Source organism: Bombina bombina, chromosome 2, assembly GCF_027579735.1.
Source record: "Bombina bombina isolate aBomBom1 chromosome 2, aBomBom1.pri, whole genome shotgun sequence".
NCBI lineage: Eukaryota > Metazoa > Chordata > Amphibia > Anura > Bombinatoridae > Bombina > Bombina bombina.
In genome coordinates, this window is record NC_069500.1 from 1,246,552,106 (window position 1) to 1,246,567,411 (window position 15,306).

The 15,306-nt window shown below is 41.3% G+C and overlaps 1 protein-coding gene across 1 annotated transcript in view; it reads left to right on the top strand.

The window, feature by feature from the left end:
- PDS5A (PDS5 cohesin associated factor A) overlaps positions 1-15,306 on the top strand; it is a 1,179,407-nt gene that overhangs the window by 1,046,727 nt on the left and 117,374 nt on the right. The window contains exons 21-24 of the mRNA XM_053700274.1: positions 2,594-2,730; positions 2,814-2,937; positions 3,181-3,385; positions 8,128-8,242. Of these exons, the coding sequence (XP_053556249.1) occupies positions 2,594-2,730; positions 2,814-2,937; positions 3,181-3,385; positions 8,128-8,242 (581 nt within the window). The remainder of the gene's footprint in view (positions 1-2,593; positions 2,731-2,813; positions 2,938-3,180; positions 3,386-8,127; positions 8,243-15,306) is intronic.

Genomic DNA, 15,306 nt, shown 5'->3' on the forward strand with positions numbered 1-15,306 from the left:
ATAATAGACTCCTTAGAAATGAGGATTTTTCTGACAGAGGCCAGAAAATCAAAACTTCTAAACTCTTGTCAAATACTTCATTCTGTTCCTCTTCCTTCCATAGCGCAGTGCATGGAAGTAATAGGTTTGATGGTAGCGGCAATGGACATAGTTCCTTTTGCGCGAATTCATCTAAGACCATTACAACTGTGCATGCTCAGTCAGTGGAATGGGGACTATACAGACTTGTCTCCGACGATACAAGTAGATCAGAGGACCAGAGATTCACTCAGTTGGTGGCTGTCCCTGGACAACCTGTCACAGGGGATGAGCTTCCGCAGACCAGAGTGGGTCATTGTCACGACCGACGCCAGTCTGGTGGGCTGGGGCGCGGTCTGGGGACCACTGAAAGCGCAGGGTCTTTGGTCTCGGGAAGAATCTGTTCTCCCGATAAATATTCTGGAACTGAGAGCGATATTCAATGCTCTCAAGGCTTGGCCTCAGCTAGCAAAGGCCAAGTTCATACGGTTTCAATCAGACAACATGACGACTGTTGCGTACATCAACCATCAGGGGGGAACAAGGAGTTCCCTGGCGATGGAAGAAGTGACCAAAATCATTCAATGGGCGGAGACTCACTCCTGCCACTTGTCTGCAATCCACATTCCAGGAGTGGAAAACTGGGAAGCGGATTTTCTGAGTCGTCAGACATTTCATCCGGGGGAGTGGGAACTCCATCCGGAAATCTTTGCCCAAATCACTCAATTGTGGGGCTTTCCAGACATGGATCTGATGGCCTCTCGTCAGAACTTCAAGGTTCCTTGCTACGGGTCCAGATCCAGGGATCCCAAGGCGACTCTAGTAGATGCACTAGTAGCACCTTGGACCTTCAAACTAGCTTATGTATTCCCGCCGTTTCCTCTCATCCCCAGGCTGGTAGCCAGGATCAATCAGGAGAGGGTATCGGTGATCTTGATAGCTCCTGCGTGGCCACGCAGGACTTGGTATGCAGACCTGGTGAATATGTCATCGGCTCCACCATGGAAGCTACCTTTGAGACGAGACCTTCTTGTTCAAGGTCCGTTCGAACATCCGAATCTGGTCTCACTCCAACTGACTGCTTGGAGATTGAACGCTTGATCTTATCAAAGCGAGGGTTCTCAGATTCTGTCATTGATACTCTTGTTCAGGCCAGAAAGCCTGTAACTAGAAAAATCTACCACAAAATATGGAAAAAATATATCTGTTGGTGTGAATCTAAAGGATTCCCTTGGGACAAGATAAAAATTCCTAAGATTCTATCCTTTCTTCAAGAAGGTTTGGAGAAAGGATTATCTGCAAGTTCTTTGAAAGGACAGATTTCTGCCTTGTCTGTGTTACTTCACAAAAAGCTGGCAGCTGTGCCAGATGTTCAAGCCTTTGTTCAGGCTCTGGTTAGAATCAAGCCTGTTTACAAACCTTTGACTCCTCCTTGGAGTCTCAATTTAGTTCTTTCAGTTCTTCAGGGGGTTCCGTTTGAACCCTTACATTCCGTTGATATTAAGTTATTATCTTGGAAAGTTTTGTTTTTGGTTGCAATTTCTTCTGCTAGAAGAGTTTCAGAATTATCTGCTCTGCAGTGTTCTCCTCCTTATCTGGTGTTCCATGCAGATAAGGTGGTTCTGCGTACTAAACCTGGTTTTCTTCCGAAAGTTGTTTCTAACAAAAACATTAACCAGAAGATAGTCGTGCCTTCTTTGTGTCCGAATCCACTTTCAAAGAAGGAACGTTTGTTGCACAATTTGGATGTAGTTCGTGCTCTAAAATTCTATTTAGATGCTACAAAGGATTTTAGACAAACATCTTCCTTGTTTGTTGTTTATTCTGGTAAAAGGAGAGGTCAAAAAGCAACTTCTACCTCTCCCTCTTTTTGGATTAAAAGCATCATCAGATTGGCTTACGAGACTGCCGGACGGCAGCCTCCTGAAAGAATCACAGCTCATTCCACTAGGGCTGTGGCTTCCACATGGGCCTTCAAGAACGAGGCTTCTGTTGATCAGATATGTAAGGCAGCGACTTGGTCTTCACTGCACACTTTTACTAAATTTTACAAATTTGATACTTTTGCTTCTTCTGAGGCTATTTTTGGGAGAAAGGTTTTGCAAGCCGTGGTGCCTTCCATCTAGGTGACCTGATTTGCTCCCTCCCTTCATCCGTGTCCTAAAGCTTTGGTATTGGTTCCCACAAGTAAGGATGACGCCGTGGACCGGACACACCTATGTTGGAGAAAACAGAATTTATGTTTACCTGATAAATTACTTTCTCCAACGGTGTGTCCGGTCCACGGCCCGCCCTGGTTTTTTAATCAGGTCTGATAATTTATTTTCTTTAACTACAGTCACCACGGTATCATATGATTTCTCCTATGCAAATATTCCTCCTTTACGTCGGTCGAATGACTGGGGAAGGCGGAGCCTAGGAGGGATCATGTGACCAGCTTTGCTGGGCTCTTTGCCATTTCCTGTTGGGGAGGAGAATATCCCACAAGTAAGGATGACGCCGTGGACCGGACACACCGTTGGAGAAAGTAATTTATCAGGTAAACATAAATTCTGTTTTTTTATGGTTTTTCTAGGTCCAGGCAATAAAATTATTGGTACGTTGGCTATTAGGTATGAAGAATAATCAGTCCAAGTCTGCGAATTCCACATTGAGATTATTATCAGCAATGCTTGTCAGTGAAGGGGACCTAACTGAGCATAAAAGAATCAGGTACATTTTTCTGGTTTGCTGCACTCTTACTTTATATGAGTATTGGATTTTTTTGGATCTATTTACTTTTTTTTCACCTACAGTAAATCAGACATGTCTCGCTTGAGGTTAGCAGCTGGAAGTGCCATAATGAAACTTGCTCAGGAACCTTGTTACCATGAAATAATCACTCCAGAACAGTTCCAGCTCTGTGCTCTTGTCATTAATGTAAGTTCTTTACTATTGTTATTTTCATAGTAAAAATGATACAATGTTTCACATACAGTTCATATCCCCTGCAATATAAGGATTTTATCTTATGTTGTTGTTTTTATTTTTGTGTGTGTAATGCTTTAATCTAAGGGGATACATAAAACTAAAGGCTGAATCCTTAAACTGCTACTTTAGCTTGTAGATTGAAATTAAATGTGTGTGTATGTATGTATATAATTACTATTTCTTTTGCTGTAGGATGAGTGCTATCAAGTTCGTCAAATATTTGCACAAAAGCTTCACAAGGCTCTTGTGAAGTTGCTGCTTCCACTAGAATATATGGCTATCTTTGCCTTGTGTGCCAAGGATCCAGTGAAGGAAAGAAGGGCACATGCTAGACAGTGCTTGCTCAAGAATATCAGTATAAGAAGGGAGTACATTAAGCAAAACCCATTGGCAAGTGGTATGTTTCTGTGGAGGATGTTAAAGCCTTGTCTTAAAACATGCATTATTAATTTTGCTTTGCAATTCCTACTGAGTTTTCAGGTGTTAATTACATCAAAGGGACAGTCTACAATATAATTTTCTTCATAAACGGAGAGAGTCCACAGCTGCATTCATTACTTTTGGGAATTCAGAACCTGGCCACCAGGAGGAGGCAGACACCCCAGCCAAAGACTTAAATACTTCCCCCATCCCCCAGTCATTCTTTGCTTTTTGTCCCAGGAGGTTGGCAGAGATGTGTCAGACGTTTTCGATAGTCAGCCTCTCAGTGAGAGCATGGATGAATGTTAGAGTCCGGAGATGCAGGGAAAGTCCTTCCATACTCAGATTAACAGCTCCATAAGCATTCTGCGTTGACGAGTTTCGCTGCCTGCTTTCTTCTCTCAAGTCCATGGCAGAAGCAACACTACGATCTCTCACACTTGAAGGGCCGTGTTCCTGTTCCACGGCGTAGATTCCGGTAAGGTCGTTTCATTTTACTTTCATCATGGATGTCTTGTAATTACAACAGTTTACAGAGAGGCTACAACCTCGCAGGAATCAAGGGTTAAAATCTCCTGAGGGGGGTTATTAAACAAAGGGGGTTTTAATCATGTTTGTTATATGATTCTGTCTGCTTCTGTGGAGTAATACTTGGGCGCATGGCTTTTTCGGAACATAACGGCCTATTGCAAGTGACGCGGCCTTGACGGTCGGTCGCGCTTTTCATGGACTGCACGGTACACCTTGTGGCCGGGTGTGGTCACGTTTTGACTTTCCATTTCCGCATTCCTGACTGGCGACGGAGAAATTCTGTTTTCGCTGTGTCTGGTTCATAGGAGGTGGTACGTGCCCCAGCCATTGGGGGTGTAAGGTGCCGTTTACATTTTTCTTATTGGTCCATTTTTTTATCAATATCCCAGTTATGGAGGATTCTGATTTTGTGGAGACGGATGTCTCGGATTCTGATTCTACTTTTTGCAATGAATATGAATTGGCCCGGGTGATACATGTCTATCAGTTATGTTCCGAATGGATCGGGGAACCCTGCCCTTTGAGCCATTTGCCTCCGGGGATTCTGCTTCCCACGAGGTGTGTTCTCTACAACCAACTCTTACTACGCATGCAGGTAACCCAAATGCTGCTTATCCTTCTCTGGAGGGTGGCTTGTTTCCTCCGGAGATTATTACACGGTTCCGCATGGCCATATCTTTGACACTGGCGCATTTACATCTTCCAGGAGTGTGTTTAAGATATTGTCCGTGTTCTGTTAACCATGGCTCATCAGGCGTGGAATCACCTGGTCCAGTTCAGCCCTCTGGGGGAGTGACTGTCCCTGAGGCTTCAGGGGGTCAACCTTCGGGGCCAGGGTCTTTGTTTGCCCCAGCGGAGGTAAGTTTTGCCTTTCGTTATTGACTGGCCCGCCTTAGTGTTCTTCTCAGGCATGTTTTTGCGTTATTGGAGGATCCCACTATTCATGGGGTGGTGAATCCTCAGTCTTCCGATGCGAATGGCATGCTTGATTAGACATAAGGGGATGAAATAATCTGCTTATAGTCTTGTTTCCTGAGTATGTTTCCAGTTCTGAGCTTGGAAGACTGATCCTGTTGGGCTGGTCCTGCGGGAGTGTCTGTTTTTCTTTCTGGGCGATAACCTACTGGTTGCCTTATATTTAATTTTAATCCAGTTAGGATGAATTTTATTTGGTTTAAACTCATGTTTGTTACAATATTTCCTTTAGGAAATTTCTCTGGAATTGATACTCTCGATATTGTGATCGCACTGTTACTTCTATGAAAGTTTGTCTGCTATTCATCTCTCCCTCTTAGGGGGTGACTTTTTGTGGCCTTGTCCGTATTGGGCCCTTGGTTTCAGGCTGGTCCTGAATGGGTACAAATCCTTCTGTTTTAAGGCCTATTTCAGACACGTGGCGGCTACTATGCCTGGCTGGTCCGGTTAGGGTGCCGAGTGGTTTCCACTATTTGTTTTTACAAATTTCAGCCAGCCTTCCGAGAGGATTTGATGATCTGTGGTTTGTTTAGGGCATGGAGGATTGTTTTCGGTCCTCATATCCTTTCATCTAGTTGGCGGAATCCCGTGAGATCCACTACGTCATACTCAATTGTTCCGACTCGTGATTTAGAGTGTTTCCTTCCCGTTGTGGGTTAGGAGTTGAAGGATTTAGGTCCTTCCTGGTGATCTTGCCTTTCAAGGTTCTTGGGATTGTCCTTTTAGGACTTATTCCTTCTTGTGCTCTCTTCCTTAGAGTCGAGACTGTATGAACTTTGTCCGTTTTTTTTTCTTGGCAGAAGTTGAGGGTCGTGCGGCTCTTTTCTGTTTTCAGGAGTTAGTAGTTCCATATTAGGGACGATAGACTTTCTCCTCCTTTCCTAGCTTTCGCTTAGGGGATGTTCCTCCAGGATTCGGGATGCTCGGCATTCTTCTTCTTTGGTGATCCTCTGGAAGGATAATCTGAGACGATTATGGAGACTAGTGTTCTTCTACTCTTTCTTCGGGTGATCTCTGCTCTCGTAATTATTTCCCTTAGTCTTGGACTGCGTGTGTGTGGTCTTTGGGCTGTAGAGTAGTTTACAGGACTATGGCCTAGCACCTTGTTGGTGAGGAGTTGGTCTTCCCTTTTGGCTGGGAATTTGAGTGAGTCATGTGCCCGTTTCTCTGGGTTATCCCGGATGTCTTCCCCTGTGAGGTCTGAATCTTCAGATGGGGGGTATATTGTGCTCCCTGGAGGTGTTGTCCATTTCAAAACGGTTCTGGGTCCCAGTTCTTGGGTTCCTATATCGGATCCTTATGGATTTATGATCCTGTGGTCTGGTTCAGGACGACCCAGTTTTCTATGGGTGCTGATTGTCCTTAGGATGGAATGTGCTCCCTTTACAGGGAGTTTTTTTCCTGTTATATACAACAGTGGTGATATGGATGATCTTCATTCGGTCTCAACTGATTAGCATACGGCTTCTCACGTCCTTGTGGCATGGGTGCCGTTTTTGCCGTTTCTTATCTTCCTCCCCCTTGGGAGGGGGGGGCAGGTAGATTGCCTCCTTTAGCTGCCTTGGATGCAGGAGGAGCGGGGCCTGGTCGATAGCGGATATTCCGTCTGCCTGGGATTTGAGAGACTGGAGTTCGTTCCTGCTTCATTCCTGTTAACGCTCAAGTTAGCGTGGCAGTTATCATACTCTGAAGGTCGTGTGTTCGGCCCTCGCTCAAAGCTCTTGTTAAAGCACTATTTATTTAAGAGAGGCAGCAGTCTGCTGCTCTATGGCTTTTCGACCAGCTGTTGAAGAGTAGACTCTCAGTATCGCGACTGTCAAGGGAGTGTTAATAGATCTTCTTGGGATCTCTCTTGCATTTCTCTATACTAAATCCTAGGGGGTTCTTTTGGAAGTGCCTTTGTTTGTAGGAGCGAATGGGTTGGCAACCGAGCTCTGTTGGGGTGGATAATTTTCCCCATTCTTCCATTCCCTGGGGGGCTTGGGGTGGGGTGGATTTTTTTTTATTCTGAGCTGTCTTTATCGGTTTCTGGGGTCTCGTCTTCAGTTACCTTTTGGGGAATGATTCTCTTCTCTTTCGAGCTCTGTGACTTGATCCAGTGGAATTGAGCATTACTAGGCTTGGGCGTTATCTCCCTTGCTCTACGGGACCGGTTGGGTCTCGGTTGGCTTGGCCCCCGGGGTTTCTTCTCGCCCAGCATTCTTTGGGGCTCGTTTGGGCCCTATTTATGGGTTTTGCCGTGCCCTATTTAGGGCTCCTTTAAGAATCCTTTAAGGACGTTTTATCCGTGTTTTTCTCTATAGCTTGGGTATTGTTTTCCCAAAAGTAATGAATGCAGCTGTGGACTCTTTCCATTTATGAAGAAAACATAAATGATGCTTACCTGATAATTTCCTTTCAGACGGAAAGAGTCCACAGCTCCCAGCCCGTATTTTTCTGGGGGACGTCCGTTATTTTTGTTCTTCTGGCACCTTTTCACCCTATGCTTCTTCTACTGTTCCTTGTTCCTCTGCAGAATGACTGGGGGATGGGGGAAGTGGGAGAGGTATTTAAGCCTTTGGCTGGGGTGTCTTTGCCTCCTCCTGGTGGCCAGGTTATGAATTCCCAAAAGTAATGAATGCAGCTGTGGACTATTTCCGTCTGAAGAAAAGGAAATTATCAGGTAAGCATAATTTGTTTTTTATTGTTTTAAAAGATAATTACCCATTCCCCAGTTTTGCATAACCAACAGTTATATTAATACACTTTTTACCTCTTTGATTACCTTGTATCTAAGCATTTTCTGACAGCCCCCTGATCACATGACTATTATCTATTGACTTGCATTTAGTACTGTGTTGTGCTAAATCTTAAATAACTCCCTGGGCATGAACATATTATCTATATGGCCCACATGAACTAGCAGTCTGTTGTAAAAAGCAAATACAAAAGCATGTGATTAAGAGGCTGTCTGTAGAGCCTTTGAAACAGGCAGATATTTAGAGGTTTAAATGTTATAAAGTATATTAATCTAACAATGTTGGTTGTGCAAAGCTGGGGAATGGGTAGTAAAGGTGTTCTCTATCTTTTTAAACCATAAAAATTTTAATGTTGACTGTCCCTTAAATCTTAAATATTGCACTTCTTATGTTAACTATTCCAAAAGTTCTTTGTTAAAAATAAGGTTAATTTCCTTTGTTTAAAAATAAGGTTCTTTTTTATTTTTCCTCCCAGAAAAGCTGCTGTCCTTGCTACCGGAATACGTTGTTCCATATATGATACATTTGCTGGCTCACGACCCAGACTTTACAAAACCTCAGGATGTTGACCAACTGCGTGATATTAAAGAGTAAGCTTTCAAATTGTGCTGTTTTGCTGAGGGTGTTTCTAGCTTATATTTTTCACGTAGATATATTAACCCCTTTAGGACCAGCGACTTACCCTGTATCGGGATTGTGTAATTAATAGCGTTGTCTCACCTCCAGCGACAAGACCGTACTATTTCCGGTGACCAGGAGGGAGGTTATAATAGCATGGTCACGCCACTTGCAGCGGGACCCGTGCTATTAGTAACAAGAAAACCCTTGACGACCTGGTGATGTATATGGTACATTGTGGTCATTAAGGGGTTAATGTCTGTGAATTTTCAATGCATTTAAAAAAACTGGCTGCTGAGTTTTCCGACTGTCTATTAAAGGCACATGAAACCCAATTTTTTTCTTTCAGGAATCGGATAGAAAATCCAATTTTAAACAAGTTTCCAGTTAACTTCTATTTTCAAATCTGTTTCATTATCTTCATATACTTTTGCTGAAGGAGCAGCAATGCACTATTGAGAGCTAGCTGAACACATATTGTCAGCCAATCACAAGAGACAAAAGGTGGGCAGACACCAATCACCAGCTAGCTCTTACTAGTGTAGGATATGTACATACTGTATTCTTTTTAAATAATGGATACTAAGAGAACAAAGTACATTTGAAAATAGAAGTGAATTTAGGTGTCTTAAAATAATATGCTCTATCTGAAGCAAGCAAGTTTAAAGGGACAGTTCACCCAAAAATGTTCTTCCATTTAAATTGTTCCCAATGATCCATTTTACCTGCTGGGGTGTATTATATTGTTTACAAGTAGATCATTTACTAGCTGATTTAGCTTGTGGTATCCCAACCTATATTGTAAGTTTTGATACTGGAGTCTCAGCTATTGAATGCCCTAAGTACAGTCAGCAGAAAAAATTACACTCCCAGTGGGGTGCAGCATCACTTTCATGATAATTTTCCATTGTTCTCTCAAAGTATTCAGCTTTGGTTTTCCAGACATATATAAGATAAGGAAGCAAGTGTGTGTTCACAAAGTGATAACATAATGAGATATATTACCTGAAGCTCCACCCATTGTATTAGGCTGTGTTTTAAAAGCACAAAACCAGCTTTCATATACACAAATAAACCTGAAAATGCAATTTCTCATACATTTTATACTCTGCAGCTGGTATAACAAGTCATTGAAAATACATTAAGGGAAAAACAATTTTACAGTTTTCTGTCCCTTTATTTTTGACTTACCTATCCCTTTAAGTTTTATATACATTAATTTCATATAGGTGGAAAGAGTCCATGAGCTACCAGGAGGGGGCAAAGTTTACCAAACCTCAAAAGCCTATAAATACACCTCCCACCTCACTCATATTTCAGTTTTACAAACTTTGCCTCCTTAGGAGGTGGTGAAGCATGATGTGATTGATTTCTTCAGTGAAAGGCGCTTCTAAGCATATTGAAGCCCAGTTTCTCTCTAAGTGCAGTGTTTGTCTGAGGAATGTGACGGGAGTATTGCCTGATGATACCATGTTTTCGCCTATGGGAAATCTATTCCTAAGGCTCTCTGTAAATCGGTCGCAGGGATTCATCTGCTGCCTCCCTTTATAGATCGACAATATACTCTTGTACCATTACCTCTGCTGATATGTTTCAGTACTGGTTTGGCTGTCTGCTATATATGGATGGGTGTCTTACACGGTAAGTATATACTTTTATTATATAAAACACTTTCAGCTATGGATTGGGCACTTTTTAACTAAAGTTGTTATATATATTGTTTGTATACATGCCTTAAGTCAGTAATTCAGTGCTCTTTTTTAGCGACTTTATTTGTGGCTAAATATTTGTCAAGGTTGGTAGAGTCTGTGAAACATACAGGTTTTTTTTCAGCTAGTAATTTATTTATAAATTAGGATGCCAAGTATTATGCTAGTCTCATGGAATGTTAATAATGACATTTTATGCAGCTATAATAAAAGTATCAATAAGGCTTTAGGTACATCTTGTTTTTTTGTATTTACAATCAAAATTCTTACCTGTTTTTTAGAGTGATAGGTGTATTAGAAATCAACTACAGCTTTGAATATCACGCATGTGATGATGCTATTTATGTCATAGGGTGACGTGTCATCATTTTGTGGCATTTTTTGGCACCAAAATTTTCCCGCCAAAATTGCCTTTATAAGCTCCGCCCCCAGCTCATTCAGTGTTCTCAGAAAACATTTAGAGAGCTTTCATGCAGCATTTTATGAATTTTTTTTCTTTTTTTATATACATTTTCGCTCTGTTTCCCATTCTCAGGCGTGTTTTATATATATATATATATATATATATATATATATCATATATAGGAGCTTGGATATAAATTATTTGCATAATTAATTTATTTTTTTCAAATTTAGTTTTTTACCATTATGTCTCAAACTGGACCTGCCTCTGTTGTTACCATAGGATTTGAGCTGCCTGAACATGTATTTATCAAAGCTAAGTATGTTTGTTGTAATAAAGCTGATCTAAATTATTCATCTGTATTATGTGGTTCTTGTTTTGACAAATTGATAAATATATCTGAGTACAAATACACCCACTGTTATTACATTTCTGTCTAATGTACTTAGCATTACTGCAGAAATGTAAGATTTTATTGCTGCCGCTATAGAGAAGGCAGACTGCTATTTTTCCTTCAAATAAATGTAAAAAGGTTTTTGCAACATTTTCCTTGACTTAATGAATTAAGTTCTGACCTTCAGCATTCTGATGTATCCTCTACTGATGGGGTCTCCTCTGATTCAGAGGATGCCACGTCAGAGACTGATGTAGAAAAATCTTCTTTTTCATTTAAGTTAGAATATATTCGTTCTCTCCTAAAGGAAATGTTGTTTACTTTGGGTATTGAGGAGTCTAAATCTCCTGATGGTTAAGCTAGTAATTGTCTAAATTCTGTATTTAAGACTACTGCTATTACTCCTGAAGTATTTCCTATTCCTGATTCTATCTCTAATGTGATTGCTAAAGAATGGTCTAAACCTGGTACCTCTTTTAGCCCTTCTTCTAGGTTTAATAAATTGTATCCTTTACCTGTAGCCAAGGATCCTTTAGATAGGAAGCTTGAATCTTATCCAAGAATGGCATATTTACATACTGGCTATATTCTTAGACCTGTTATATCTATGGCTGATGTTGCTGCTGCTTCTACTTTTTGGTTGGACAGTTTAGCACAGCAGTTGTCTTCAGATTCTGAATTATCTAACATTGTTTTACTTCAAAATGCAACTCATTTTATTTGTGATGCTATATTTGATGTTAGGAAGATCAATGTCGAATCCATGTCTTTAGCTTTATGGATTAAATCTTGGAATGCTGACATGGGGTATACAACTAGATTATCTATCTCTCTTTTCAAGGTAAAAATCTTTTGGTTCACAATTGGATTCTATTAGCTCCACTGTTACTGGGGGTAAGGGAGTTTTTCTGCCCCACGACAAGTAATCTAAGGGTACATTTAAAGCTCCCAATAGTTTTCGTCCCTTTCGTCAGAATAGAGAACAGAAAACCACTCTTTTCCCCTATGGCCTCTGGCTCTAATTGTAGACCATCTCCGAATTGGAATAAATCCAAGCCTTATAAGAAACCAAATCCTGCCCCTAAACCTACATGAAGGTGCGGCCCTCAAGTCAGTTCTTCTGGTAGGGGGCAGACTAAAGCTATTTCAAACAATTTGGACAGACTCTGTCCAAAATCAGTGGATTCAGAATATCATTTCTCAGGGGTGTCAAACAGGATTCAGAATAAGACCTCCTTTGGGAAGATTCTTTCTTACCCATGTAACGAAAAAACCAGTAAAAGCTCAAGTCTTTCTGAAATGAGTTTTCAGATCTAGAACTTTCAGGGGTAATTATTCCGGTTCCACAGCAGGAACAAGGATTGTTTTTTTTTTATTCAAATCTATTCTTTGTACCAAAGAAGTCCCAATTTTCAAGATGGGGACTATAAGGACTATTCTGCCTTTTGTTCAGCAAGGTCACTTCATGTCCACAATAGACTTACAGGATGCTTACCTTCACAATTCGATTCATCCAGATCACTATCGTTATCTGAGATTCTCTTTTCTAAACAAGGATTACCAATTTGTCGCTCTTCCGTTTGGCCTTGCAACAGCACCAAGAATATTCTCAAGAGTTCTAGGTGCCCTTCTATCTGTAATCAGAGAGCAGGGTATTGCAGTGTTTCCTTATTTGGACAATATATTGTTACTAACTTAATCCTTTTCATTTAGAGAATCTCACACAAAAGTGTCTGTTGTTTCTTCAGACATGTTTGGAGGATCAATTTATTACCAAAGAGTTTTTTGATTTCCCAGACAAAGGTCACCTTTTTAGGTTTCCAGATAGATTCAGTGTCCGTGACTCTCTTTCTTACAGAACAGACACGTTTGAGATTGGTTTCAGCTTGTCTAAACCTTCAGTCTCTTATCATTCCCTTCAGTGGCTATGTGCATGGAAGTTTTAGGTCTCATGATTGCAGCAATGGACGCAATCCTTTTTGCTTGTTTTCATATGAGACCTCTACAGCTTTGCATGTTGCACCAATGGTGCAGGGTTTATACTCCGATATCACAACTGATATACTTAAATCCCAACACTCAACTCTCTCTGACTTGGTGTTTAAACCATCACTTTATTGTTCAAGGGGCCTCCTTTGTTCATAATATCTGGACTGTGATCACAACAGATGCAAGTCTAACAGATTGGGGAGCTGTCTGGGGGTCTTTGACAGCACAAGGAGTTTAGAATCCTCGAGAGGCAAGGTTACCAATCAATATTAGAACACTGTGCTATTTTCAGAGCTCTTCAGGCTTAAAGGGACACTGAACCCAGATTTTTTATTTCTTTATTAAGATACGATGAGTCCACGGATTTCATCCTTACTTGTGGGATATTCACCTCCTGGCCAGCAGGAGGAGGCAAAGAGCACCACAGCAGAGCTGCTATATATAGCTCCTCCCTTCCCTCCCACTCTAGTCATTCTCTTTGCCTGTGTTAGTGATAGGAAGAGGTAAAGTGAGGTGTTAGTTTAGATTCTTCAATCAAGAGTTTATTGTTTTTAAAATGGTACCAGTGAGTGCTATTTTACATAGGGTGTAGCCGTATTCCTTGTCAGCCTCTGGAGTAGAGCTAACAAGTGGCTTTAAAGCATTAGGAACTGGTGGGACAAAGCTTTCACTGCGCCTCCCATATTGATTGCTGCCCTCCTGAAGATGGTCTTAGCAAATGTTAACTAAGGCCTTACATGTTTTTACAGGATGACAAGAAATGTGAAGGATTCTTGACCCTGTGAGAGATCATGCTGTTGATCAGCTTTAAGGTATGTGCAGCCTTTTATTTTCTGGGAGATGATTTAACTCAGAATGGGCTGGCTATTGTATTACCTGTTATGGGGGAACTTTTACTTTATTTTGTTCAAAGTTTTTTCTCCCTGTGCTGTTACCCTTGTCTTTTTCTACATGACATGGTTATCTGTTACCTGTTTTTTTCCCTGGATGACGCTGGGGGCATTCATTCCGGTATAGGGCATGTAGGGCTTAACCGCTTTATTGTGTACTATGTGCTTTAAACAGGTTGTATGGGCTAAAGTTATCAAACGCAACTGTTTTTGATTCCCTGACAATGTTTTTTTTTTATTATTTAAAAAAAAAAAAAATTTATTGTCCAGGTTCAGATTTTGTGTTTTCATACGTCACAGAGGCGGGGCTTAGTTTCACGTGCTTTGCAAGCGCACATTAGTGTTCTCATGTGATTCCGGCGTCAGAACTTCCTGGTCCTTCAGATATGCCGCAAGTTTCACACAGCTGGATCGGAATGTGCTAGTTACGATTGCATGGTGTGAACGATCATAACAGGCGGTTCTAGAAATTGTCTGCAGCGGTATTTGGATAAAGTAATCTGTGTTGTGGGGGCAAGGTAGGCGCCTCAGCAGACCTGTTGAGGCGGAGGTGACTTCATTTAATAACCTGTAGTTTTTTTTTACTTGCTTCGTTTCATAAACTGGTTTAGGTTTAAACTCTTAAAGGCACAGTACGCAGTTTAAAAAGGGATTGCAAACAGCATTCGTTTTTTCGAATGTTTTGTTTTGGGGTTTTTTGGCAAATTTGTCTTATTTCTTACAGAAGCCACGGCCACAGTATTGTTTGCTTTATTTTTTCAACATGGAAGAACTTCAAAATGTTACGTGTTCCATGTGTTTAAATGCAAATGTGGAACCCCTGGTTACTTTTTGTCCTGCATGCATTGATAGGGCTCTTCAATTTAGAGAGCAAATTTTCTTTGATAAAAAATTGTCTACAGCGGATGCTTCTCAGGGTTCTACTGATGAGATGCAGAGTATGCCGCACCTTTCTCCCCTAGCGTCACAGCCCTTAACGCCGGCTCAAGCGGAGCCAAGTACCTTTGCAGCTTCTGCTGCAATTACTTTAAAGGACATTGCGTCTGTTATGTCATCCACACTTTCTGAAGCATTTTCTGCTTTTCCTGTATTTCAAGGTAAACGCAAAAGGAAGGAAGCCCATGGGGTTAATACAGCTTCTGATGCTCTGTTGGCGATCTCAGATATACCCTCTCTAAGCTCTGAAGTGGGTGTATGGAGGTCCTATCTAAAGGGGAACTTTCTGACTCAGGAAGTATCTTGCCATCAGAAGTGGTTTCTTTTAGGTTTAAACTTGAGCACCTCCGTCTATTACTAAGGGAGATTTTGGTGACTCTGGACGACTGTGATTCTATTGTGGTTCCTACAGAAAAATTAAGTAAGCTGGATAGATATCTAGAAGTTCCTGATTATTCTGACGTTTTTCCAGTTCCTAAGAGAACTTCAGAGATTATTGCTAAGGAATGGGAGAGACCAGGTATTACTTTCACTCCTTCTCCGATTTTCAAGAAGATGTACCCTATTGCTGACACTATTAGGGACTCTTGGCAGACGGTCCCTAGGGTGGAAGGAGCTATTTCTACCTTGGCTAAACAGACTACTATTGAGGATAGTTGTGTATTTAAAGACCCTATGGATAAGAAATTAGAGGGTTTACTTAAAAAGATTTATG